This window comes from Hyaena hyaena, unplaced genomic scaffold (genome assembly GCF_003009895.1).
Source record: "Hyaena hyaena isolate Hyena2069 unplaced genomic scaffold, ASM300989v1 scaffold_562, whole genome shotgun sequence".
In the NCBI taxonomy this organism is placed as follows: Eukaryota; Metazoa; Chordata; class Mammalia; order Carnivora; family Hyaenidae; genus Hyaena; species Hyaena hyaena.
The window spans coordinates 1,026,861-1,052,469 of NW_024081198.1; the positions used below are offsets into that span (position 1 = coordinate 1,026,861).

Below are 25,609 nucleotides of genomic sequence, written 5' to 3' on the forward strand. Positions count from 1 at the left end.
CCTTACCTTATGGAATATTTTTTTCTCCAGCTTTATTGAGGTATAATCGCCAGGTCTTGTAAGTATGTTATGCAGAGTTAAGTATTACAGATAGTTACTCGGCATGCTGTCTATCACAAAGTAACTTCTCAAGAGATGTTGTTTATTATTACTGATGGTATTATTTCCTCTTTAAAATCCTATTTTACAAATGGGAGCCTAGGCCTACCTCTATCACAGCTTTCTGGTGAGGTCAGTATTCTTGTCTGTATAACTTAAACAGGTATCTTAACTCTTCATCTTGTAAGGCAATAGTTGAAAACCAAATGAAATGTATTACCTCCCAACACACGTAATAATACAAATACAGTACATAATATAAATGATTTTAACAAGTGCATTTATGTCCACACTTTTTCTTTGTGAAAAGAGTTTTTTAGCAAAGGTTATTAATAGTCATTTTATAAATAGGCAGGACAATCCTAGATTTTAGACTCCGACAAGTAAGTTAGCTCAACTCTACCTCCTGCTTTCAGGAATTCTTTGCTGTTTACAAACTAAAACAACAAACAAAAGCCATCCCATCTGAGGCAGCAACACAGCCACCGCAAAGGCACAAAGCACACCCGGCTTTTACAAGAGTCAAGGGGGGAGGCAGCAGTCCTGCTGAACGTTTTTACCTCCCCTCCACAGACAACATTCCAAAGGATGTCTACACAGACAACTTTCAATGGACTGAGTTCCAAAAGTTACACTTTTAGTCGATGAGTTAGAACTTGGAAGTTGCTACAGAAAGTTTAATAAAATTAGAGTACTAGTCCCATTCTGAAAGTCCTAAAATACAGTTTTATGCCATCATAACAAAAACGTATTAAACGATTATGTTCACTTTTGAATGTTAGGAACATACCTCTACCTTTGCACTGAACCTGAAAACTCTTACCGGCCCCCACCCCCCATCCTGGGAAACATCGGAATGAGGGGTCCTTCGTGGTTCCCGTTCCTGCCCGATGGCCTGGCTCAGGCACTGCCCTGCCGAGGGCTGCGTGGGTGTCAGAGGGAGGCAAGGGCTGCATGGGTGTCAGAGGAAGCCATCTGGCAGATCCCAGCAAGTAGAGGCTTGCTTCCTTTTGAAGGGCTACTAATTAGCTTTCGACAAGGATTTTTATCTCTTCTCTTTCCTAACACAGAAAAGAATGATTTCATAGTTTCTCTTCCATGTTCCAGCCTCTGAGGAGAATACTAGGCTGTTCAGGAGTTTTTCTGAGGGATTTTTAATGGCTGGTTACAAAGGAAAATGGAAAATAAAAACGGCTATTTATATGCCATCTTTCCCTTTTCTTTTTACTAGGAAATAGAGGTACATACAGAGTTAAATATAAAAGCTAAGGGTACACTTTGTTACTGTAAGGATCTCTACTTTAAGGAAAAAACCCAGAAACTTTGCCACAGTAGTAGATACAGAATCTGTGGGTGAAAAGACACAGAAAATTCTAGAAGTGGGAGGTGGTAAGATAAGTGAGGAGCTGTGATGTTGCCATACTAGCACCAGTCCTGTGTCGGGCAGGTGAGAAAGACTGAAGTTGAAGACCTAAGGACAATTTTACTCCTCCCACTTTTTTGCACCAGCCCTTGTTCAAAGGCAGAAGGGAATAGGAAAATGGGGACCAGACTGAAAATATAAGGCAATAATGAATGGAAGAGAAAAGCAGAAAGGAAAATCACAGATCCCATCATGAGAAACAAGGGTAGTTCCCGCAGCAAAGAGCTGGGGCTGTGGCTGCTGAGAAGATGGGGTCTGAAAGAACTGAGTGCAGACAACACCTCCAGACTGCCCGTTATCCACCCACTGGGAAATAGCAGACTCATTTCAAAGTTCAGAAAACATGTCACAACTATAATCACCTTTATATAATGGATATAATTTATATTTTTTATAATATGAAAATTATTTAAAGTACACAGAATATACTTCTTTATTAAATTAAGGTGAAAGCATAAATTTTTCATTCTTCCTTCTACATTATTTCAAATAATGCAAAAACATAGGAATATAAATAAATAATATTTAACTATTGATAAAATCCAGAATATAATGTACATACCACCAAAAACTCCTTTTTATCCACCATCTCATTGCCATCAGTGTCAAACATGTTGAAAGCTATTCTAAAACCTGCATGTGGCTCTGTCAAAAAAAAAAAAGAAAAGTACTTCTGAAATGGAAAAATGTTTATAAAGTATGGTTGTAAGCAGTTATGTTTATTCTGTACAAAAATACTTTCTTTAACCAAAGATTTAAAAGCAGCTTGTTATTATTAATTAAATATAATAAAAGCTATATATGTATACATATTTCTGCTTCATGTATGAGCATAGTTAGTAACAAAACTGATACTACACTCTAGAAGTATTTGTGTGGTAACTGTTGCATAGCATAGACAGTAAAATTGAACTACCTTACGTCCAAAAATAAATTACTTTTTTTTGTTATCCAAAGTCTGTCAGTTCTTTTAAAAGGAAATATCAAATTATCACATATGTTCAAATACTTAGAGCAAAAGAAAAAAATTAAAACATGACACAATGGACCAGTTCTAATTCTTAGGAAAATCATATTTGAAATGACCTATGAAAATAAATGTCAAGCACAAGATATTACATATCTGGGTTTAAACCTCTAGAAGACTCAACAACAGAAATATAAAATCAAACAGGCTAGAATAGATCTCAATCCCCCCGCCACATACAAGGAACAATTGCTTTTCTGAGGAAGACACACTTTTACACACTAAGAACTGCTTTGATGTTATGAATCTTATGAGGTTCAATCTCTTTTCCCTTCGAAAGCATAGAGAAGAAAATTTGAACACGTCCTTCAAAGAGGAGCTCAGTACACATGCCTTTTAGAAACATCTGACCCTTTCTTTTGAGATGACTGGAAAAAAGTTTTTAAGAGAAGCCTTCCACAGATACATTTGGCATTACCTGTTGTAAAACATTGTAGCTATCAAAAGAGAAGCAAGTTACCCTACTTTCTTAACTGGTAATAGTGGTCTCTGAAAATAATGGAAACAGAAGCCAGTCTTATATGCAAGCTCATTCTTGCTCATAGTTTAGGAATCTAAACTTACTTTCATTAGCATTCAGTTGAAAAAGAAATAAAAATTTCATCATCTTTAATAACCAAGTCTTAAGCTTTAAGGTGATTCTGAAAACACACATAGAAAGGAAGTCCTCACAAGTATTGTTTGGAAGGGAAAATAAAGTTAAAAATAATAACAAGCAAAGAAGAGAAAACTGTAGACAGGTAACATAGATTCCCTAGCCCACTTTCTGCCAGCCCTGTTTTCACATTTATCTTGATTCTAACCTATAAAACATCCATAATTTTTCAATGCAAATTCCTACAAGTTTCTGAAATGGGTCTTGAACTCCAAAGGAAGATTCACTGCATCCAAAGATCCTAACCTTTCCATGTAAGCAAAACCACCAGGTATTTTTCCCTACACATTTAACCACACCAGGTCCCACCTCAACAAGTGGCTTTCCTAACCAGTTCTGTTATATTCTTGTCTATCATTCTGCTGGGTTAGGTATGCAAAAACGAATGGTTTTGCAACCAAAGTTGTTCTAGCTAACAACATAGCTTCTTAACACGTTTCTGGCTGGCACTCCTTTAATTTCCATGGAGTATTCATCATTGACTGGGCTTGAATCATAATGGCTTTCCAGTCTGGAACAACATCAGATAGTCATATCACTAACCACACAACACTTCTTGTTCTTCAACACCAACATTTTAATTTCAATTTCATTTTGAGTCCAAAAGAAAAAAATACAAGAATAAAAGATGATAATTTTGGAAGTACACATGTACACACGTACATCCCCCCAAACTTCCTATGACCAAATTCCAACATAACATCATTCATTACTAAATTTAGAATAACACAATGGCTCTGAATTTCCTAATCATAGACTTGTTTCTAATAACAGGGTTTCACTGATGTCCTTATTCTCATACATTTCCACAAATCCCCACAAACAGAAATCCCTCTAGTGATATTCTCTCATTTACTCTTTTTCACTCATTCACCAACTAGTTTTTTGAGAGTCTACCATGTGCTAGACACTGTTCTTGATACAGAAATGGACAAAAAGAGAAAACCTTTGCCTCATGTACCTTGCATTCAAGTATGGGGAGAAAGACAAGAACACGTCAACCAATAAACAAATGCTTTCAGTTTTAAGTGCTGTGAAGAAAACCAAGCATGGTAAAGGGAGAAAAAGGGAGAGGTAGGAGATGGAGATACTTCAGGGAGAATGGTCAAGAAGGGTTCACATTTCACATTTCAAAGGAAACCTGGATAATGTTTATTATCATGAGGATCTTGAGGGAAAAAAGCACTGATGGCAAAGAGAGCAGAGAATACAAATTCCTGAGGTGAGAATTCAAGGAACACAAAAGCCAGGTGGCTGGAGCACAGTGAGCTAGAGCAGGTAAGTTCCTGCATTAAATGCAATGAAATTTAACTAAAAACATTAGTAAGCCCTCCACGTATTTCATAAAAACTGCTGCAGATGAGAGGAAGAGAATAACAAAGCTTTTCAGAATGATGATGGGTGTTCAGACATGGGTAACTCACTAGTTAAAAGACTCATTCTTTCACACTGGTCTTTAAAAATATGTGATTTCCAGGGCGACTGGGTGGCTCAGTTGGTTGGGCGTCCTACTTTGGCTCAGGTCATGATCTCGCAGTTTGTGGGTTCGAGCTCTGCATTGGGCTCTGTGCTGACAGCTCAGAGCCTGAAGCCTGCTTCCCATTCTGTGTCTCCCTCTCTCTCTGCCCCATCTCTGCTCATGCTATCTCTCTGTTTCTCAAAAATAAATAAACATTAAAAAAAACTATAAAAAAAATGTGATTTCCATGAGCGCGGCAGAAAATTTACAAACTGCTATATGACTTGATCTTTAGGCGTCCATGTAGATTAAACCACAAGGATTAATATATGATATAAAATTTATAATTTATGAGCATTTTGTTACTATTCCATAAGCCATAAAAATATTTACGTTTTTGCCTCTTGATAATGCTATGCTTAGTATTTGCTGATTTTTGCAAAATAACCATGGATAAACCTAAAGTGATTTTCAGTAGTAAGAGAATCCAAGATTTGTTTTCCAAGATTTTGATTAAAAAAGAAAAATAGATCGAAAAATAGACTTAATGAGGCACTTACTTGTTAAAATACATAAAAGAAAAAGATATTCTGTGTAAGAAATCACACCTAGAAGAAAAATAGTATTAGTAATGCTATATGTAAAATATTACTTTATATATATCAAGTAGAATATTATTACATTATGTAATATTAATAAGGAACTTACCACTTTAAAGAACATGCTAAGTTTTATTTTAAGCACGACTAAACTATTATTATAAAATCACGGCAAAAAAAACCCCAAACTGATTTTAATTTGATTCACAATGCCTCTGTAGAACCCATGCAAAATTCCCATTGATACTCCTAGATATACTGACAAAGAAAGCAAAATTATAATGTTTACGTATAGCTGCCTGTAAACTTGCTGCTGATTTTCAATGGATGAATCTAGCATAAAATAAAAAGGCTGAAAATGGTTAAACTGTAAAGTGCTCAATTACTTTTTAGTAACTCTTGGAAAAAACATTTAGATATTCTTATTTATTAACAAATCTGATTTCTGTATTGCATTAAAAAATGAAGCTATATTTATAACTTGTCTGCTTTCAAGTTATCATTTCTTACTCTTTACAAACTTAATGCTTCTATTAAATGTACTCTAAGAAATTGTTTCAATTAAATGGCTTATACTTTCTGAATACTGCATCCTGAGTTCTGTATAATCCCAGAATTACAAAGCTTAAAAGGTGTTTGTTTGGCATAAATAAAAATATACATTCTGTTACTCAAATTCTTACTTTTGGACATAGCACCCCAAACTAGAATTCATGCTTCACTGAGTTTCCAAGAGGATCCTGAGAAAATTAAAATCAGGAATAAGTCAATTAACACTTCTCCAGATATCAGATAGTCCTAAAGTTTGGTAAAAGGGTATACAAAAATCCTTAAATAATCAGATCGTGAACCCTGAAACTCCATTTTACCTGATGCTCTTTGAGGCTACCCTCTTTGTAACAGAACAAAGAGAAGAGGAGTCACTGTCAGGCAGTTTGTCAGAAGACTTGAAGGGAACTAGCTAGAAGCCCTGTGAAAGCATTCCCTTCTTTTGTTTATACTACAATATTGTGACCTATAGGCAGATAGTTCTGGTTGGCTGCCATGAATGTTATGGGAGAAAGATTCTGGAATGGTCAATGTATATAAAGGTACAATACCTAGATTCTATAGGGATCCCTCAAAAAAAAATAAAGAAGAAAGAAAGAGAAAGAAAAAAGAAAGACAGAAAGAAGGAGAGAAAGAGAGAGAGGGAGAAAGGAAGAAAGAGAGAAAGAAAGGGAAATGGGATGGAGAAAGAAGCTCTACGTCTTTACAATCTCATCTCACTGACTGTTGTTCTTCTGATTGACCTGGTGAAATACAGAGGAAATGCTGGTTGGCATAAAGAAGTTTAATAACTACTACACATCTTTTATTTGATAATTAGCTCAAGATTTCCCTCAGGGAAGGAGGAGTACTTAACAGTGAGAGCACTGATCACAATTATCATGGCAGATACCCATCTGTAGAACCAAATGGTTTCTGAGGTGGTGTAATCCACAGGCAAGGGGAACAAAGTGAAGCTCATGATATAATTTAATAAAAATGATCAAGGGAAAGAGAAAATACTGCTAAACATGACCTGTAGATTCTTAAGGCTTTCCAATTACAAAAATGGAAAACTACCATACTGCCCCTTCAATTTATTTTAAGGCCACCCAAGATCAAAAAATAAAATAAATACATTTCCTAAGCATATAAAAATGCTGTGATCTTTAAAAAAGGAGGGTGAAAAAGATGCCAACTAGGTTTCTTTTGAAAATTCAATACAAAAAAGTTCTAAAGGAAGTTCCTTAAAAAACATTACAGGGTTTAGTTCCTTTATCACAATACACTACAGTTGGCTATTATGACTAAGTCTAGATAATATGTTTTCATACCTGTTGCATTTCAATTAATTTTTTTGTAAGACAGCTGTTATGACTAAGTTTGGATAATATGTTTTCATCAATGTTGCATTTCAGTTAATTTTTTGTAAAACTGCATTTTCTTGCTGGGCAATATTTTAAGTAGATATAATTCACTTGTAAAGTAATCTTTAAGCTCTAAAGATTTGGCTTTAAAATTCCTTCACCACTTAAACCTATTTATAAAAAAAACAAGGCTGGCTGTAACATTCTACTTCACCTAACCTAATGGTTCTAAAACTTTCTGGGTATAAGGATTGCTTCAATAATCCAATCACAGTGACATAGCTCTGCACTGTCCTACAGGGTAGCCATTGGCCAGATGTGGCTACTTAAAGCAGTTAAAATTAAATGCAATAAAATATTTACTCCCTCAGTTACAGTAGCCACATTTTCAGATCCTTAAAAGCCACATTGGCTAAAGGCTACTACGGGAGACAACACAGACTGCACTTTCATCACTACACAGATCCTTCTGTGGGATAGCACTGAATAGCTCATCACTCCCGAAAAACATGCAGATATGCATACAACATACAGAAGATTAGAACAGGTCTACACCCAGGGTTTCCAGATTTAACGCTCTCCTTAACTACAAAGAATTTCCTTCTTCCATGCATCTATTTTTCTTAAATTATACTTGATCCAATTTGTATTTTCCCATGAGAGGTATTAAGTAAGTATTTTTAAATTTGCTAACTTCTCTTTCTGAGCTTTGAATTTTCCTGATCCTATCATCCCACCCTAAGATTTGAATGACAATCTTTAAGACAACTTCTAGGAAAAAAATTCTAAGAGTTCTAAAGATACCATGGCCCTGATTTTGCAAAGATTTCAAAACCCTAGTTATGAAAAATCTTATAATAAAAGGTAAAGTGTGAACCCCTTTCAGAGTCCATGTGAATCACTCAAATAAATAGACTATAACTACGTCTTTAAAATATTTGTCTTCATGCTAGAGTATATATAATTATTTTCAAACGAATATCTATTGATGAAAATGAAAAAGGTAACTATTCATATACTTTCTTTAACATTTTTATTTTATATATTCTTATACTTGAGAATGTAAAAAAGTATATTTATAAGAAAAGTTCCTTTTTAAGATTAAAGAGATTTTATTCATCAGTCTTCTCTATAAATATGTACAAAAAGTACAGTGTAAAAGAAAACTGCAATAAAAGCTGTACAATTTGACTGCAAGGAAGTGTATGATTCTATGAATACTAGCTATTAGATATAGCTAATACAGGTTAAAACAGATGGATTTTACAATGAGTGTTGTTTTTAAAAGAAACATGTTCAAACTGGGTGGCCAAAAGATATCCAGTAAGTTTTTCATACTGATTACATTTTTAAATATCTATACTCCCCTGAAAGTAAAATGGAAGTACTTGGAGATCAGTATTTTTAAAAAAGCATTTCTGTAAGTAACTGTAACTACACTTAATACATTTAAAAAATAATTTTTGTAACAATGAAAGTTCCCTTTGTTGCAAAAATTTGAAAGACACAAACTATATATATAAAAATAAGAACCACCTTTAATCTCACTACCCAGAAACAATCATTATTAATATTTTAGTATTTTTCTCTATGCATACACACAAAAACTCACATGTTAGTATAAAATTACTTTAAAAGGAAAAAATATATACAAACAGTATAAATAACACAGTCTCCATTTAAAAATGCATAAGAACTAAAACTGACTTACCTCTTTCTTTAAGACTGCGAAAAAGCTTTGATGATCCTTTCCAAACTGGTGGTGTTTCTGAGAGCATTTGATTTAATTCCTATGACATAATGTATCATAATACTGATTAACACGTAAGCCACTTACTTATAAAATAGATAAGTATTTAAATGCCTATGCAAAAAAATTTCTTCACTTAAAGGACCTCAGACACGGTTGAATTTATTCTATTCTATACCCGTGGTCATTCAGCCACAACACCTAATATTTGCCCACAGTCTACACATAAAATAAATAATAAAGAAGCTACATTAAATTCAATTAGAGCTACCAAAAATTTAGGGTAAGTTTAGCAATTGGAGGAATACATGTAAAATAATCAATTTAAGATAAAACACTGAGTTTCATAAGTGGTAATTAGGGTGGATTTCCTTATCAAGGTCAGAGATGATGAACTGGGTCACATTTTGTCTCTTCTCTGGGCCCTCTTGGATTTAAGGAGCTGGAAGAAGTAAGTGGAGAGAGGATCATATTGGGAAAGAATGAAGAATATTTTAGTAGTGACTTAATGAATGTTGACAGAAGATGAAGCAGGACTTGTACCAAGTTGTGGTGGCCACGGTTTCAATTTTTTTTTTTTCTAATTTTAACTTTAAGTTAAAAAACAGTTTACTTTCAGTAAAAAAACCCACAGACTTCAATTGCTTAGTCAGCCTTTTAAAAATCAAATTATCACAGTGGGTTAATTTTGAAAATTTTAAACATTTGAATCATTGCTCAGATACTAAAAGGATTTTGAATTTACTGTGCATACTCAGTTAAAAATAATTAAATGAAAATTATATTTTGGTTAATTATCTGGAAAAATTATTAAAGGATTTGGTGAGATAAACTGAAATAACGTGAAATAAAAAAGGTAGCTTGCTAAGTAACACACTGAAAGACACAAGAAACCACTTCTATTTCCAGACCTGATTCTTGCTACTCAATGTATGGTACCCCATAGCCCAGGCATAACCTAGGAGCTTGCAAGAAAAGCACATCTCAGTTCCCAAACCTAGTGAACCAGAATCTGTATTTTTAACGAGAAATCCAAGTGAATGTTTTTTTTTTTTTTTTACACATTCCAGTTTGAGAAACAGTTCAGGCAAATCCTTCCTGATGTGGTTGTATCTAAAAATATTCTGTGACATTATAAACTTTTTTTTTTTCATTACAAAGTTGAGTTAGCAGGCAAATAAGGAATCCTTGCAATGCCAACTGCAGGAGAGAGATTTTTAGGGGATTTATGGATTCCCTGAAGTCCATCTGTGAACCCTACTTTCATTTCCTTCATAGTGTTATCTCTGCATTGCAAGTAGCAGATGCCAGAGAATCAGAAGTGTCTGAATACGGCAGTAACAGCATACTTGTAATAATTCTGATGTGAATAACAATGAGAAGCCGGATATTTACTGCTTAAACAACAGTAAACTCATGAATATTTTTGTTAAAAAGAGATTAAAGAGAACATTTTGCATATATGATATACACTTTATGTATACCCTATCTGTTATATAAATATTAACTTCTCTTTCTCCATTTGAACTATTTCCATGTATTCAATTTCATCTCTTCTAGTTTAAATTCCACTTGAGTTTACAATAAAAAAAAATCATAGCTACCTTTTACTGAGTGCCCTCTATGTGCCTGACAACGGGCTAATCCAATCTCTCATTTAATTTTAAAAAATGAACCTCACTATGCATATTCTACTGAGACTTAAAGAGAATAAGAAACTCACCCAAGGTCACACAACTTCTAAATGATGGGCCAGATCTTTACTGACTAAGCAGTTAACTTTAGTAATAATTCAGATTCTTCTGGTCTAGATTATCCAATTAAAACACTGATCTTGTCTTCTGTTAACTTTAAGAAGTTTTAAAATGGATTAAAATCTATACTTCCACTCAGATTGGGAACGTCTCTCCCCATTCAGTGCCTATCGTGGTCTCTTATACATAGTGGTGTTAAATAATAAGTTGGTCGGCCTTCGCCCCTGGTTCCTGGGAGACTCTATATCCTTGAGTCCTACCTAAATTATGGGATAACCCAGGGATTAGAGGGTTGGGGCTCTGTGCTCTCCCTACCTCTCAGGTGGGTTAGGGAAAGGGACTATAGAGATAGAGTTCAATCATTTAGCCAATGAATCAATCAATTATACCTAGATAATGAACCCTCAATAAAAACTCAACACCCAAGCTCAGTGGAGATTTCAGGTTGGTGAACACACTGATGTATGAGAAGACACACCTTTCTATGGAGACAGGGCATGGAAGGTCTGTGTTTGGGATCCTCCTATACCTGTCCAAGAAGTCTCTTCATATGGCTAGTCCTGACTTGTGTCCCTTAAAATAAACTGTTAATAAATATAGAATGTTTCTGAGTTATGTGTCAGTCTAGGAAATTATTGAACTTGAGGATAATTATAGGAACCTCTTGGATTTGTAGCCAGTTGGTCAGAAGCATGGGTGGCCTCAGGACCCTTGAACTTGCATCTGGCATCTGAAATGAGGGCAGTCTTGTTGGGGACTGTGTCCTTAAGTCTATGGAGTCTGACACTAATTCTGGGTGGTTAGCATCAGACTTATATTGCAGGGGTGCCTGTGTGGCTCAGTCAGTTAAGCAACTGACTCCTGATTCTGGCTCATGTTGATACCTATAGCTCTAATGTATTTATTCACCATATTTCTGTATTATACACTGAATTTGTCCTTGATATGTCTAGATTACAATTCTTTTATTCATTTCTCAACATATATATATATATATATATATATGTCATATATGTCTCAACATATTTTGTTTTGTTTTGGGGGGCTATTACAATCAATGCTGTAGAAAGAAGAAAACAGAAAACATGTACAGGACTGCTGGTGTAACTATTTTTCCATTATACATCTCTGGAAGTAGAGGTTTTGACTATGTATTTTCAACTTTATTAGATATTGACAAATTTCTCTCGAAAGTGAATATACAAATTTACATTCTCAATTGGTTCTTTCTTCTTATCCATGCTAATTACTGGTATTGTAAGATTTCTGGAAGCTGATAATCTGATAGGTGTGAAATAGTATCATATTATTGGTTTAATTTGCATATTCCTGATTAGCAGTGAGACTGAGGTCCTTTACATATATTTATTGACCACTCTATGTTTACTCATTTTTTCTTATTGAGTGGTTATCTTTTTTCTATTGATTTACAGGAGTTCTATATGAGTACAAGACACCAATGTTTTCTGTTAATATATTGCAAGCATATTCTCCAATCTATCATACATCTTTTAGCATCGTTGACACCCTTGGTATGCCAAAGTTTTTGATACTTAATTTAATAAAACTTGCCAGAATTTCCTTTGAGCTTTACTTTATGTGTCTTATCTAATGAATCTTCTTGTTTCCCTTATTTTACTTCTAATATTTCAGAATTTTTGTTTGTCAAAAATAAGAACTTAATCCATCTGAAATTTGCTTTTGTATATGGTGGCCAGTTTGATATTTAAATTTATTTGTCTCCATGTTGGAAAGACTATTATTCCAGTATCTAAAGGTCAATCCTTTCTCCAGTGATTTACAGATCTTCCCACATATCTTCTTGCCTGGGTCTGTTTATGAACTCTATATATCCTATTATTTTCATCTAATTAAAAAATTCTTGCAGTAATACAATACTATTTTAATTATAGTTCTGTTATTAATCTTAATATGACAGGCCTTATCATTCTCATCCTAATGTTTGTTTGTTTCCCTTCCTTCCTTATCAGAATTGTTCTGAAAATTCTGGATCCTTTCTCTTCCAAATGAATCACCCAAGAACATGATCTATTTCTGTTTATTCATGTCTTTAAAAAAATATAATAATGTCTTCTACATCATCTGTTAGGTACAGGAAGTAATAGTTTTTGTTGCTATTGTGAAAAGTATCTTATTTGAGAGAACAGTTTCTAACTGCTATTGCTGGTGCAGAAACATTTTATTAACTCTGGTTAACTGATCCTATATTCAGCAGCAACTTTCCTAAACTTTTACTAAATTTGAATACATTTGAAATCTATGTATTTTTACATTTTTCTCTCAATCATATGGCTTGCTACTGTTCTAATCCTTAGAACTTCTTTCTTTTTTCTTGTCAAATTACATGTGATAGCCTGAATTATGTCCACTTCAAATTTACATCTGAAGTTGTAATTCTCAGTACACCAGAATGTGAATGTATTTATAAACAGCCTTTAAAAAGGTAATTAAGATTATTAAATGAGGTCATTATGGTGGGTCCTAATCCAATATGACTTGGTGTCCTTATTAAAAGACATCAGAATACAGACATGCACAGAACAATAAACATGTGAAGATGACAGAAGACAGCCATGTACAGGCCAAGGAGAGAGGCCTCCAAAGAAACCGACCCTGCCAACACCTTGATCTTGAACTTCCAGCCTCCAGAAATGCGAGAAAATAAGTTTCTGTTGGTTAAGCCACCCAAGCTTTGGTATTTGTTACAGCAGCCCTAGCAAACTAATACACTATATTAGCTTAGACCTGTAGTAAAACAGGGAGTAGTAGTTGTGATAGCAGACATATTTGTATCTTACCTAATTTTATTATTATTATTTTGATGTTTATTTAATTTTGAAAGAGGAGAGCACAAGTGGGGGAGGGACAGAGAATCTGAAGCAGGCTTCAGGCTCTGAGCTGTCGGCCCAGAGCCGGACACAGGGGTGAACTCATGGACCATGAGATCATGACCTGAGGCAAAGTCAGATGTTTAATCAACTAAGCCACTTTGGCGTCCCTGTATCATATCTAATTTTAAAGAGAATGTCTAAAGCTTCACATGTAAGCACTAGGTTTGCTACAGGCTTTGGGAGGGCTCTCTTTAACTGGTTAAGAAACTTCCCTAGAATGCTATACTAATACTGATTTTTTTTTAATATCGAAGTTTATCATGCATTTAAAAGTACAAAAGGAGGGGCACCTGGGTGGCTTAGTCGGTTAAGCGTCCGACTTTCGCTTGGGTCATGATCTCGCGGTTCGTGGGTTCGAGCCCCACGTCGGGCTCTGTGCTGACTGCCAGCTCAGAGCCTGGAGCCTATTTCAGAGTCTGTGTCTGCCTCTCTCTCTGACCCTCCCCTGCTCACGCTGTCTCTCTCTCTCCGAGAAATAAGTAAAAATATTTAAAAAATAAATAAATAAAAGTACAAAAGGAATATATTAAAATTTAAACTAGAAATTGCTAAAAAATATAAAATTACCAGTACTTTAGAAGTCTCTTTGTAGCTCTTACTGATGATATTTTCCTTCATCTTACCCAGAGGTTAATAATGTCTTGAATTTAATACTTATCATTCCTTGGTTTTCACACCACTGACTGCATCCTTAAACAATATGGGTTTTTTTTTTCCCTTAGTTTTAGACCTTATATAAATGGAATTGTAAGTTATGTTTTTGTGAATTGCTTACTTTGTCATTATGTTTCCAAGATTCATCTAGGTTAAGCACTGATATAATTGATTTCTTTTCACTTGGTATGTAATCACTGTATGAATATATAAAAGCTGATTTGTCACTTCTACTCTTGATGTTATATTGTAGTCTTTCTGATAAATTATGAATAATCTAAGAGCATTCCTGTGAACCTCTTCTGCATGTATAAGCTTCTCTAGGTATACACACTAGTGTAAAATTACTGGATCACAGGGCATATTCAAGCTTAACGTTACTAGGTACACGTATGTACACTGTTGTAGAACTGCTAGGTACAGGCCATGTGTATCTTTAGTTTTAGTAGGTAATGCCAAGCAATTTTCCTAAGTGGGTATACATAAACATAGTATGTATGCATATGACACCAAAAGCTTTAACCTACCTGTTTGGTAAGTGACTTCCACGTCTTAGCAACTGTAATAAATATAAAAGAATTAGAAAATAAATACTTTATGCAATGTCTATCCAAATTCAGTAGCCAATCTACAACCACCACTCATAACACAAAACTTTTATGTTTAACAGGCAATGTTCTCTTAGCTTCAAGATGTAGATCCACGATATGGTTTTATTCATGTATTTGTTTCACGTACTATGAAATAGGTATAATAAATAATGTCAGTAGAATAGGAAACATTTTCCATAATCAATATCTTACTTTGGGGGTTTCTGGATTTATCAAGTTAACTTGCTCCATGTTAAACATCTTTTAGGCTTAAAACACAAATACTGGTATTTATTAAATATTCATATTAGAATAAAAATATTAACATAAATTATAAGTTTTAGGTACTACCCACGATCTCTGCTGTGCTGGTATCTCTGGGTATAGTTCAAATGCCAGGTCTCTCTAGGGTAGAGTGGAAGGATAGGGCAATGAGAAAAAGAGGAAGGAGAGAATAGGTAATGTGAGAGGGAGACCCTCATCCTGGTTTCCATTTTTTCCTTGTATTTAAGAATCACTTCTGGGGGCACCTGGGTGGCTCAGTCGGTTAAGCTTCCGACTTCGGCTCGGGTCATGATCTCACGGTATGTGGGTTTGAGCCTCACATCAGACTCTGTGCTGCCAGCTAGCTCAGCACCTGGAGCCTGTTTCGGATTCTGTGTCTCCTCTCTCTGACACTCCCCTGTTCACACTGTCTCTATTTCTCTCTCAAAAATAAATAAAACTTTAAAAAAAAAAAAAAAAGAATCACTTCTGGAATAAGAGCGTTAAGGTTCAATAAAATTCCTGGGCTCACTTTCTTTTTCTGATTCCTCCTCACATCCTTGGAGATCTAAAACACTATAAATCTTATAATATTGGAATAAATGCACAGCCAACGTTGCTATTTCCTTTACTCAGATTTGAAAACTGTGAATTCCTGCCTAAGAATTCTCTCCAGGTTTCTATGTGATTAAGTCCTATAACACAGCTGCGTTAGGAACTGGTAAATATTAATTATTTCAGCTACATTACAATAATGACAACCAATAATTTTTCCTCATGGCAATGTGGCTATTTCTTTATAATTAACCACAGTTCTTGTAAACAGTATATCAAAGCCAAGATTGTAAGATAGGCAGTTTTTGCCATTAACTTTCTCTTTTTTATGCAATGTAATAAGTCATTTTAAGATTGGAAGGATAGAAATATATTCTAAAATTTAACAAGCTGATTTTTATGGAGATAGATTTCTTCTCTATGTAGCAACAACATCCTTTACCTAAGATAGTTTATCTTTACCTAAGATAGTTTATACAAACATGTAATCAAAAGATAAAAATCACAAGCTTATAAAGAAGAATTCAGCATTTAGCCTTAATTATAATACATTTACTTCATAAAGAAATCCTCCTTTCCATAATGAACACAACATTGTAAATAATATTTATTATTCTGTTGTTTTTGAAATATGGCAATGAGAACAGAAGAAAAATAAATGGTACAAAAGTTCACACACGTGCTCTTGTGCAATGTTCAGAAGCTATTTATCAGAACAGGAAGTGACACGCTCTTGAGTTCTGTAGGGTTTCTAAGATTTCCAGGGTAAATTAATCACAAAAGACATAGCCGTTCTGCCGGATATGTCACCATGTTCAGTATTATTTGCTTTTTTTTTTTATAAAGACTAAAGAGCCATTAAGACTGTTCTTCAAAGGGTTTTCTGACTTTCTAAATTCCTTATTTCATATGAAGTTACTACGTATATAAATATAATGTGGGTGAAGAGGGACTTCAACTCTACTGGATATATTTTATTTCTTCAGCTATACATTGATGTTCATTATATTCTTAATACTTTTATGTATATTTGAAATTTTTAAATATATGTTTAAAACTAAAATTAAAGTAATACTCGAAGCTATATGAAAGTAACTACTTACTTTAGTTTCAGAAGGGGAATTTACCCTTTAGGTTCAATTTAGGAAGGTAAAATAAGAAATTTTCTAGGTTTCAAACACAAAGCTATAATCAATATCTCAATTAACATTTACCTGAGCTATAACTACTAAGCAAATGTTCACACAGCATACCACGTCTTTCCTGTTGGTGTCACCATAAAATTGTATCAAATATTTTGTTTTTAATTATGATTATGGATTCAAACAATGACAATGATGGTGACAATGGAAAAGACAGCTACCAACATTCATTAAGTGTTTACTGCGTGTTTGGTACTAGCTGAGCACAACCAATATCTCTCAATCCTCAAAAACCTCATCAAGTTGGTATTATTTTTATAAATGATGAGACAAAAGATTAAATAACAAAATTTTCAAAGCTAGAAAGTGAATGCTAAGGTTTAAAAACAAGTCTGTCTAGGGGCGCCTGGGTGGCCCAGTCGGTTAAGCATCTGACTTTGGCTCAGGTAATGATCTCATGGTCTGTGAGTCCAAGCCCTGTGTCACACTCTGCTGACAGCTTAGAGCCTAGAGCCTGTTTCAGATTCTGTGTCTCCCTCTCTCTCTGCCCATCCCCACTCACACTCTGGCACTCTGGCTCTCTCTCTCTCTCTCTCAAAAATAAACATTAAGAAAAAATGTTAATACAAGTCTGTCTAATAAATATTTAAATATAAATCTGTATAATCTCAACATGCCATATATATACATTTTTATATATGATTTAATAAGATTCAGTCTGTGAAACCTATTTTCTCTTCTGAGGCAAATATTTCTTTTTATAAGCCAACACTTTAAAAAACGTGTTTACAAATATCTTGATCTTCAGTGACTGCTCTTAACTATATTTTAAAAGTTCCAGTTTGAGGGGCACCTGGGTAAGTTGGTTAAGCACCTGACTTTGGCTCAGGTCGTGATCTCATGGGTCTGTGGGTTCGATCCACGTGTCAGGTCCTGTGCTGACAGCTCAGAACCTGAAGCCTGCTTCGGATTCTGTGTCTCCCTCTTTCTGTCTGCTCCTCCCCCGCTTGTGTGTGCTCGCTCTCTCTCAAAATAAATAAACTTAAAAAGAATGTTTGACAAAAACTATAGAATTTGAAGCAAAAATACCATTTGATATTTAAAAAAATATATTAATAGTTTTATCAAATCTATGCTAACTTAATAATAAATATTTAAAAATCCACATTGTATGAAATCAAACAAAAAAGTATAGAACACATATATATTTTTGTATAAGGGTCTTTTCTACGTACAGTCTCTACATTTATGAAGCTTTAAATATTTTAAGAAGACAAGAAGTATCAAACACCCAATTCCAAGGCAAAATGTAGTATCTGGAATATGGTAAGTTCTCAACAAATATTTCTGGAAGGCAGGGAGGAAACAGTGGTTAAAGAAACACATAGTTATAATCCCTACCACACCCTTCCAATTCCTCAAAACAAGTCCTACTTAATTTATAGCCTTCTCTCTGGCTACTACCTTAGCCACTCCCCAAGTGGACCACTGTGAATACACTGCCGACTCTCTTGATCTCAGCTGTTTGCTCCTCTCTAGTTGTTCTCAGAGTCTCCCGGCAAAATGTTACATGATAGAGTCTCTACTTCAACGATGAGATTTCCCTTCTTTCTACTTCGCAGCCAAACATCTTGAGAGAGTCCTTTATACTTCCTGTCTTCATCTCTTCATCTTCTACTCTTGGAATCTGGTCTTTGCCTTAATCATTACACTGAAACATCATTTTAAAAATTATCAATAACCAGGGCTCCTGGGTGGCTCAGTCAGTTAAGCATCCGACTTCAGCTCAGGTCATGATCTCACGGTTTGTGGGTTCAAGCTCTGCATCAGGCTCTGTGCTGACAGCTCAGAGCCTGGACCCTGCTTTAGATTCTGTGTCTCCCTCTCTCTCTGACCCTCCCCTGCTCACGCTGTCTCTCTCTCTCTCTCAGAAATAAATTAAAACATTAAAAATTTTTTTTATAAAAGTCATCAATAACCATCAAATTAACTAAATCTGGTGGACATTTTTCTGTCCTCATCTGACTTGACATCTCACTTGACCATTCTGTTCATGCTCCTGGGCCTCTATGCCTCCGTACTCACGACCTGCTTCCCAGGTCTCTGGGCACTCCTGCATGTCCTTCTGAGGCTCATCTTCCAAACCTTTGTACCTTCACCACGTAAAGGCTAGTAACTCCTCAAGGACTGATCCTTGGTCCTCTATATTCTCATACTACACTGCCTCCTAGGCAATCTCATCCATGCATACTGCATTAATTACCACGTACAGATGAGCTCTAAATATATACTCTACCCAGCCCTCTCCCCTCATCTCCAATGGAAATACTCTCGAGTATCAAAAATTAATTGATTAAAAGCTAATGTGCAAAGTGGCCAATTTGCCAACTTATTTAGGATATAATTTTTTTGAACTTTTACATATTTTTTTTCACCTCACATAGTTGCTTTTTTGGTTACTGCTGAGGATGCTTAATATTTACTTTCTTAGAAATTTTTATAATTATACAATATGGTTATTAATCAGCTACGGTTACCATGCTGTATTAGAACTTGAGGATTTTATGTTAAGGTTTTGTCATATCTCTGTCTCTGAAGAAAAAAATGGCTATAATTTGTTCTAATATAACTTCAGGCATTTGTTTGGCAGTTTCAAGTAGATTATCAAACAACTGATTGTTTGGTACACTGATTTTCAAGGAACTAAAATGAATCATCAAAAGCCAGATCCAAGTGTATCTTCCATATCTCCTCCTTTAGATGTCTAAGGCATCTTAAATCCATCATGTCCACAGTTGAAGTTATAATTTTTCCCTTCAAACCTGGTCCCTACTGCCATCCATATGGTTAAGCCAGCCAGAAATTTTTAGTACTCATTAGTCCATCATCACCACTGCTACCATTATTAGAAGCTTTCCAAGCCTGGACAAGAGTCTCCTCTCTGATCTGCTTGTGCTCACTCTGGCCCTCTCCAATCTATCTCCACTCTGAAAAATCTTTTCAAAACACAGTCTAATTATGGTATGTACCTGATAAAAACAAGGCAACAGGTCCAACAGAGCTGCTTAGGCTAAGACCCATGTCACCAAGTCAAAACTTAACTTAATTACAGTTTCTGCTCTGCCAGAACTGGAATCTTAAATCAGTCAATCAGCACTAGTTAGGTAATCTGCCTGACAGACGAGAGTAACCTTGTAATAATCAACCCACATTTTTGCCTAGTGTGACATCCTTATTCCAGCTCCTTTCTGCCTATATGTCTTTCGTATAGCTCCTTGGAGCTCCTTTCTGTCTGCTAGATGGGATGCTGCCTGATTCAAGAATCACTGAAATAAAGCCAAAAAGATCTTTAAAATGTAGTCAGTTGAATTGTTTTTCAACACACTAAATTCTTCTGCAGCTTAAACTACTGCCATATTTTCTATTACTTTTAGGATGAAAACAGAAATGTTTAATATAAGCTTCCAGGCTCAAAGCTTTGGCACCAGCCCACACCCCCAACCACATGTTTTACCATATCCTTCCTTGCTCCTTGTGCTATAGCCGCCCAGATCAGTTTCCCCTCCTCCGCGTATCACATTCCCTCTTGTCATGGCATCTGGATCCATGCTGTTTCTTCTGCTGAAATTCTCTTCTCTCAACCTATTTGCCTAGTTAACTCTTACTCATCATTCATATTTCACGTTGAAATTTATTTGCCCAGGAAAGATTTCCCTGAGCCACCTGACTAGGTTACTTCTCAAAAATATACTCTCACAGCCTCAAGTATTCTTCTTTCATGGCACCGATCACAGACATCCTTTGCTGTTGATTTGTCTATTTCACTGATCAGCAGTGATTCCTTCCACCAGACTGTAAGCTTCATGAGGGTGGAGGGCATTTATTTATTTATTTTTTGTTCCCCTCACCATTTTATCTCCAGTGCCTAGCGCAATACCTGGCTTTTTTTTTTTTTTTCTCCTGAGAGAGAGAGACAGAGCATGAGCAGAGGAGGGCCAGAGAGAGAGGGAGACAGAGAATCTGAAACAGGCTCCAGGCTCTGAGCTAGCCATCAGCACAGAGCCCGATGCGGGGCTCAAACCCACAAACCGTGAGATCATGACCTGAGCCAAAGTTGGCTGCTTAACCGACTGAGCCACCCAGGTGCCCCAATACCTGGCCTTTGATAGGTGTCTTTACGTGCATGTGATACTACGCTGTGAGATGAAACGGGAATGTGCATGAAGCATTTCTGCTGTATTCCAAAGGACCATGGTTGTCTTGAGAACAAGCACTGTGATTCTGTGAGTTGTGAACTGAACCTGTTTTCAGGGAATACGTTTTTACTTGAAAGGACGGCTGACAAATTACGGTTATTCAGACTTCGGTACTTGGCAGGCATCGACTTACAAATGAACAGTCAGCTATCACTTCAGGGTAACCACCAACAATATTTGTTGCCAGTCATAACATTTGAGCTTTCAAGTGAAAATTAGAATTTGGGAAAACTTGTATCCACCACCATGAGCTTTCCAATACATAACGATTTTTATGATAATGTTATGATAATATCTAGCAATGCAATTTTTTAAAAAAATTGTATAATAAATATGTCAACATTTGGAAGATCTGCATAACTTAGTGAACCAGTATCTTCCATTTGATGTTATAAGATTATAAGGGTAAAAAATCCATTCAAAGCACAAATATAGACCCATGGGTTTTAACATAACAGATGTCAAAAGTTTCAAATTCCACACTGCAACAAAACTTTAAGAAACTACCACTAGCCAAGTGTTGACAGAGTAACCAAGAAGAACATCTACAATTATCTGAAAAGGTTATTAAAATTCTTTCCTTTGCCTACTTATCTGTGAGGCAGATTTTCTTAATATACTTCATGAAAAACAACACATTGCAATGTACCAGATGAAAAAAGTAGGTGAGAATAAGCTGTCTTCTATTAATCAGACACTGATGAGATTTGCAAGAATGTACATAACGCCAAAGGGGTTGAGAACCACTGCTCTTAACACATAGAAAGATGAGTAACAATTAGTCTCTGTTTACACTGTAGGAGCAAGACAAATACAGAAGAGATACAGGTAGAGTTCTTCACCCAGGTCTAGCTTCAAATCCAGTCCTCTGAATTACTCTGTTTATGCTAGACATAAGAACTGAAGAGGGAGAATATACACCAACTATATTGGGCACCTCGATGGCTCAGTCAGTTAACATAGAACTCTTTGGCTCAGGTCATGATCTCACAGTTCCTGAGTTTGGGCCCCAAGTCTGCGTTGACAGTGTGGAGCCTGCTTGGGCTTCTCTCCCCACCTCCCCGCCCCTCCAGTGCTAGTGCTCTCTCTCTCTTTCTTTCTCTCTCTCTCTCAAAATAAATAAATAAACTAAAATAAAAAAGAATATCAAGAGTGAGGTGTTTTTAAGTTTGATGAACTGAGAAAGAAAATAAATGAAAGTTTGTGAAAAGAAAAGAGCTATCAGGAGTTTATATGAAATATTAGTCTAGTAAGATTGCACAACATAATGTCTTCTGAAATACCACATTATTTGGTTAGTTGTTCTGAAAAACCTATACTGCTCTACCCTTTTCCAAACTAGAGTTAAGAAAAAAATATTATAAAATTATTAAGAGAATTTAAGAAATATACTTACATTTGGGCTCATCTGTTGTAACAGCCAAAATAAAATCATACGGAGTCATGAATAACTGTCCCTCACATTCTATAGAGGCAAACAAACGAAATCTCCTTTCCCGAGATGTAGCATAGAGGTCTAAGTCTTCAATGTCTGTTCTGTTGACAGCAACCTAAAGAAAGCAGATAAATTTGGACTATGTGAAATAACATCTTCTTTTAGAAGATAAATGCTTTCAAAAATGTTGAAAGTGAATCAACAGAGTAAATGAAAAAGTGTGATAATACTGAATTCTGGAGAAATGAATCATTTTATAAATAAGTTACCCATATGAATTAAATGAATTAATGTTTGAAAGATCCTACAATAAACGTCATTAAGGGCTTGAAAATTCTGAACGGCCACTTTGAAGGACCTGTAATTTATTTGTTTTACTTTCAGAGAATATTAAAATTCTGAGCTAGCAGTTTCTTTAGAAGGAACACTAACTCTTGCCTACTATGTGTTCTCTATGTAGCCTTATTTATCTATTTAGAAGACTATTTGCTATAGTCTATTGATTTTCTTAAAAAAATAAATAAATAAGTGAGGAGCACGTGTGTGGCTCAGTAGGTTGAGCATCCTGCTCTTGATTTTAGCTCAGGTCATGATCTCAGTTTGTAAGACTGAGCCCCACGTGGTGTTCTGGGCCGACAGTGTGGAGCCTGCTTGGGATTCTCTCTCTCCCCTCTCTCTGCCCCTTTCCTGCTCTCATGCACATACTTTCCCTCTCTCTCAAAATAAATGAACATTAAAGAAATATTTTAAAAAATAAAATAAAATAAAATAAGTGAAACCCTGAAAGCTATTTAGGGCTACCCTGAAGGAAACTGCTTCGTGGCAGTGCTTAGATTAGAAGTGAAGTTGCCAACTCTAGATCCCTATAGTACAATTACCACCAATGACCATTCTGAATTCTACCTAAGGTTAAGATGAACAGAATTAGAAGCAGTATGTGTATATGGGGGGAAAGGAAGCCTCTTTTGTTTTCCTTAATTGCAAGATCATTCCTCATAGATAAATAATTTTATCTTTATCACTGTTACTTATTTTCTTTCTGAATTATGGCAAATCTATTTTTAATAATTTTTTCCTGATTACAAAATACATGCATAGTTACTGTATATAAGTTAGAAAACAGGATTTTAAGTATTTATAGATATATAGATATTTTTCTTTTCTGGCAAAAAATGAGATTACACTATATTGTTCAGTAATCTGTTATTTTTTAACTTATTAATAAATCAAGGCTATTTTCCTATGTAACTAAATAGTCTAACAGACCATTTTTTAGTTGCTGGGTAATATTTCATAGTAAAAGTAGCATAGCACATATTTAGGTGATTCACAGTATTTTACTATTATAAAACAATGTTATAACGACCAGCCTAAAATATATATATTTACATATATCTACAAAGAGTTGAGATAAATTTCTAGGAGTGGATTTGGTTGGTAAATCAAAACCTTTTCATACATATTTTCATTCTGCCTCTGTGGAGTTAACAACAATTTACATTATCAAAAATACAAAAAGCATTTTTACACATTTCATTAAAAAAATTCTTATTTAATATGGCAAACTTACTCTCTTTATTGTCTCTTCTATGTCTATTAAGTCATAATACAGATTGTGTAGAAACTATTAAAGTTATTTAAATATCTAAGATATTGAGAAGTCATATCAAAACAATTCATAAGAACTTTCAACAAGGAGACTACATTTTGTATTTCTAAGTCACACTTTATTAAATAAAAAGCCAGGCAAATGACTAATCTTTTCCCATTATTCTGAAGACTAAGACTTTTTAAAACAGTATACAAGTAGTCAGATAAAAACTAATAGAAAGTTCACTCCCTACTTTTTAATGGCATACGTAAGAGATAGAATATAATGTCTCTGCCTTTAAGAAATATATAATCTATATGGACAGAAAAAAATGCTAGTTGAGAGTGAAATTGAGAGTTGGGCACTTGACCACTGAGCCATCCGGGTGCCCTCAAAACAGACTCTTGACTACAAAGAACAAACTGAGGGTTACTGTAGGGGAGGTGGGCAGAAGGATGGGTTTTTGGGGTGATGGGTATTAAGGAGGACACTTGTGATGAGCACCGGGTGTTATATGCAAGTTATGAATCACTAAATTCTACTCATCAAACTAATATTACACTATACGTTAATTGGAATTTAAATACATTTTTGAAACAACAACAAAAAACTCCACTGTATGAATTCTACTCCCTGCTGACTTAGCAATAATGGTACCCATCATTCTGATAATGGCGTTAGGTGGTGACTTCAGGTTTATTTAGCACCACCTTAAAAGAAGGGCTGGGAAGGAGTTTGTGAATGGTTATGTCTCAGACAAAAAAATGTATATCCTCAAAGGGAAGAATATGATTTACGTATAAAAGAAATAACCAGGGGCGCCTGGGTGGCTTAGTCGGTTAAGTGTCCGACTTTCGCTTAGGTCATGATCTCGCGGTTCATGGGTTCGAGCCCGGCATCCGGCTCTGTGCTGACTGCCAGCTCGGAGCCTGGAGGCTGTTTCGGAGTCTGTGACTCCTTCTCTCTCTGACCCTCTCCTGCTCATGCTGTCTCTCTCTCTCTCTCTCTCCTAGAAACAAATAAAACATTAAAAAAAAAATTATAAAAAAAAGAAAAAGAAAGAACCAGAGCCTGGGCGCTTAAAAGGGCTTCCTACTACTGCAGACTTGTTGCTTCCCTGACGGCCTCTTCTCAGCTTAGTGTGATAAGAGATAGTGTAGTCATAGATACTGGCACTGCTCAAATGTAACATAAACTGGTAAAAAGTAAAAACCAATTTTCCCATGTTAACCCAGTATACCAGAATGATCCTAGAAGAGTCTAGTTACCATCAACTGGGAGTAATGGGTTCATCTGGCTGGAGAATGCAATGAGATGAAGAACAGAACAGAAAATCAAAGCTTTTGTTGGCCTTTATTTTTTTTTTAAGTGTATTTTTATTTATTTATTTTGAAAGAGAGATAGAGAGCAAGTAGGAAAGGGGCAGAGAGAGAGGGAGACATAAACCCAATCAGGTTTCATGCTATTAGCCCAGAGCCCAAGGCAGAACTTGAACTCACACACCAGGAGATCATGACATGAGCCAAGATCAAGAGCTGGACACTTAATC

The 25,609-nt window shown here is 35.3% G+C and overlaps 1 protein-coding gene across 3 annotated transcripts in view; it reads right to left on the reverse strand.

Annotated features, from left to right (window-relative positions):
• Positions 1-25,609, reverse strand: part of MICU3 (mitochondrial calcium uptake family member 3) — a 97,132-nt gene that overhangs the window by 37,331 nt on the left and 34,192 nt on the right. For all 3 annotated transcript variants that reach the window (XM_039256282.1, XM_039256283.1, XM_039256281.1), the window contains exons 2-6: positions 22,431-22,584; positions 14,755-14,786; positions 8,869-8,947; positions 5,224-5,271; positions 2,085-2,167 (exon numbers count right to left, since the gene is read on the reverse strand). In XM_039256282.1, coding sequence (XP_039112213.1) covers positions 2,085-2,167; positions 5,224-5,271; positions 8,869-8,947; positions 14,755-14,786; positions 22,431-22,584 — 396 coding nt within the window. The remainder of the gene's footprint in view (positions 1-2,084; positions 2,168-5,223; positions 5,272-8,868; positions 8,948-14,754; positions 14,787-22,430; positions 22,585-25,609) is intronic.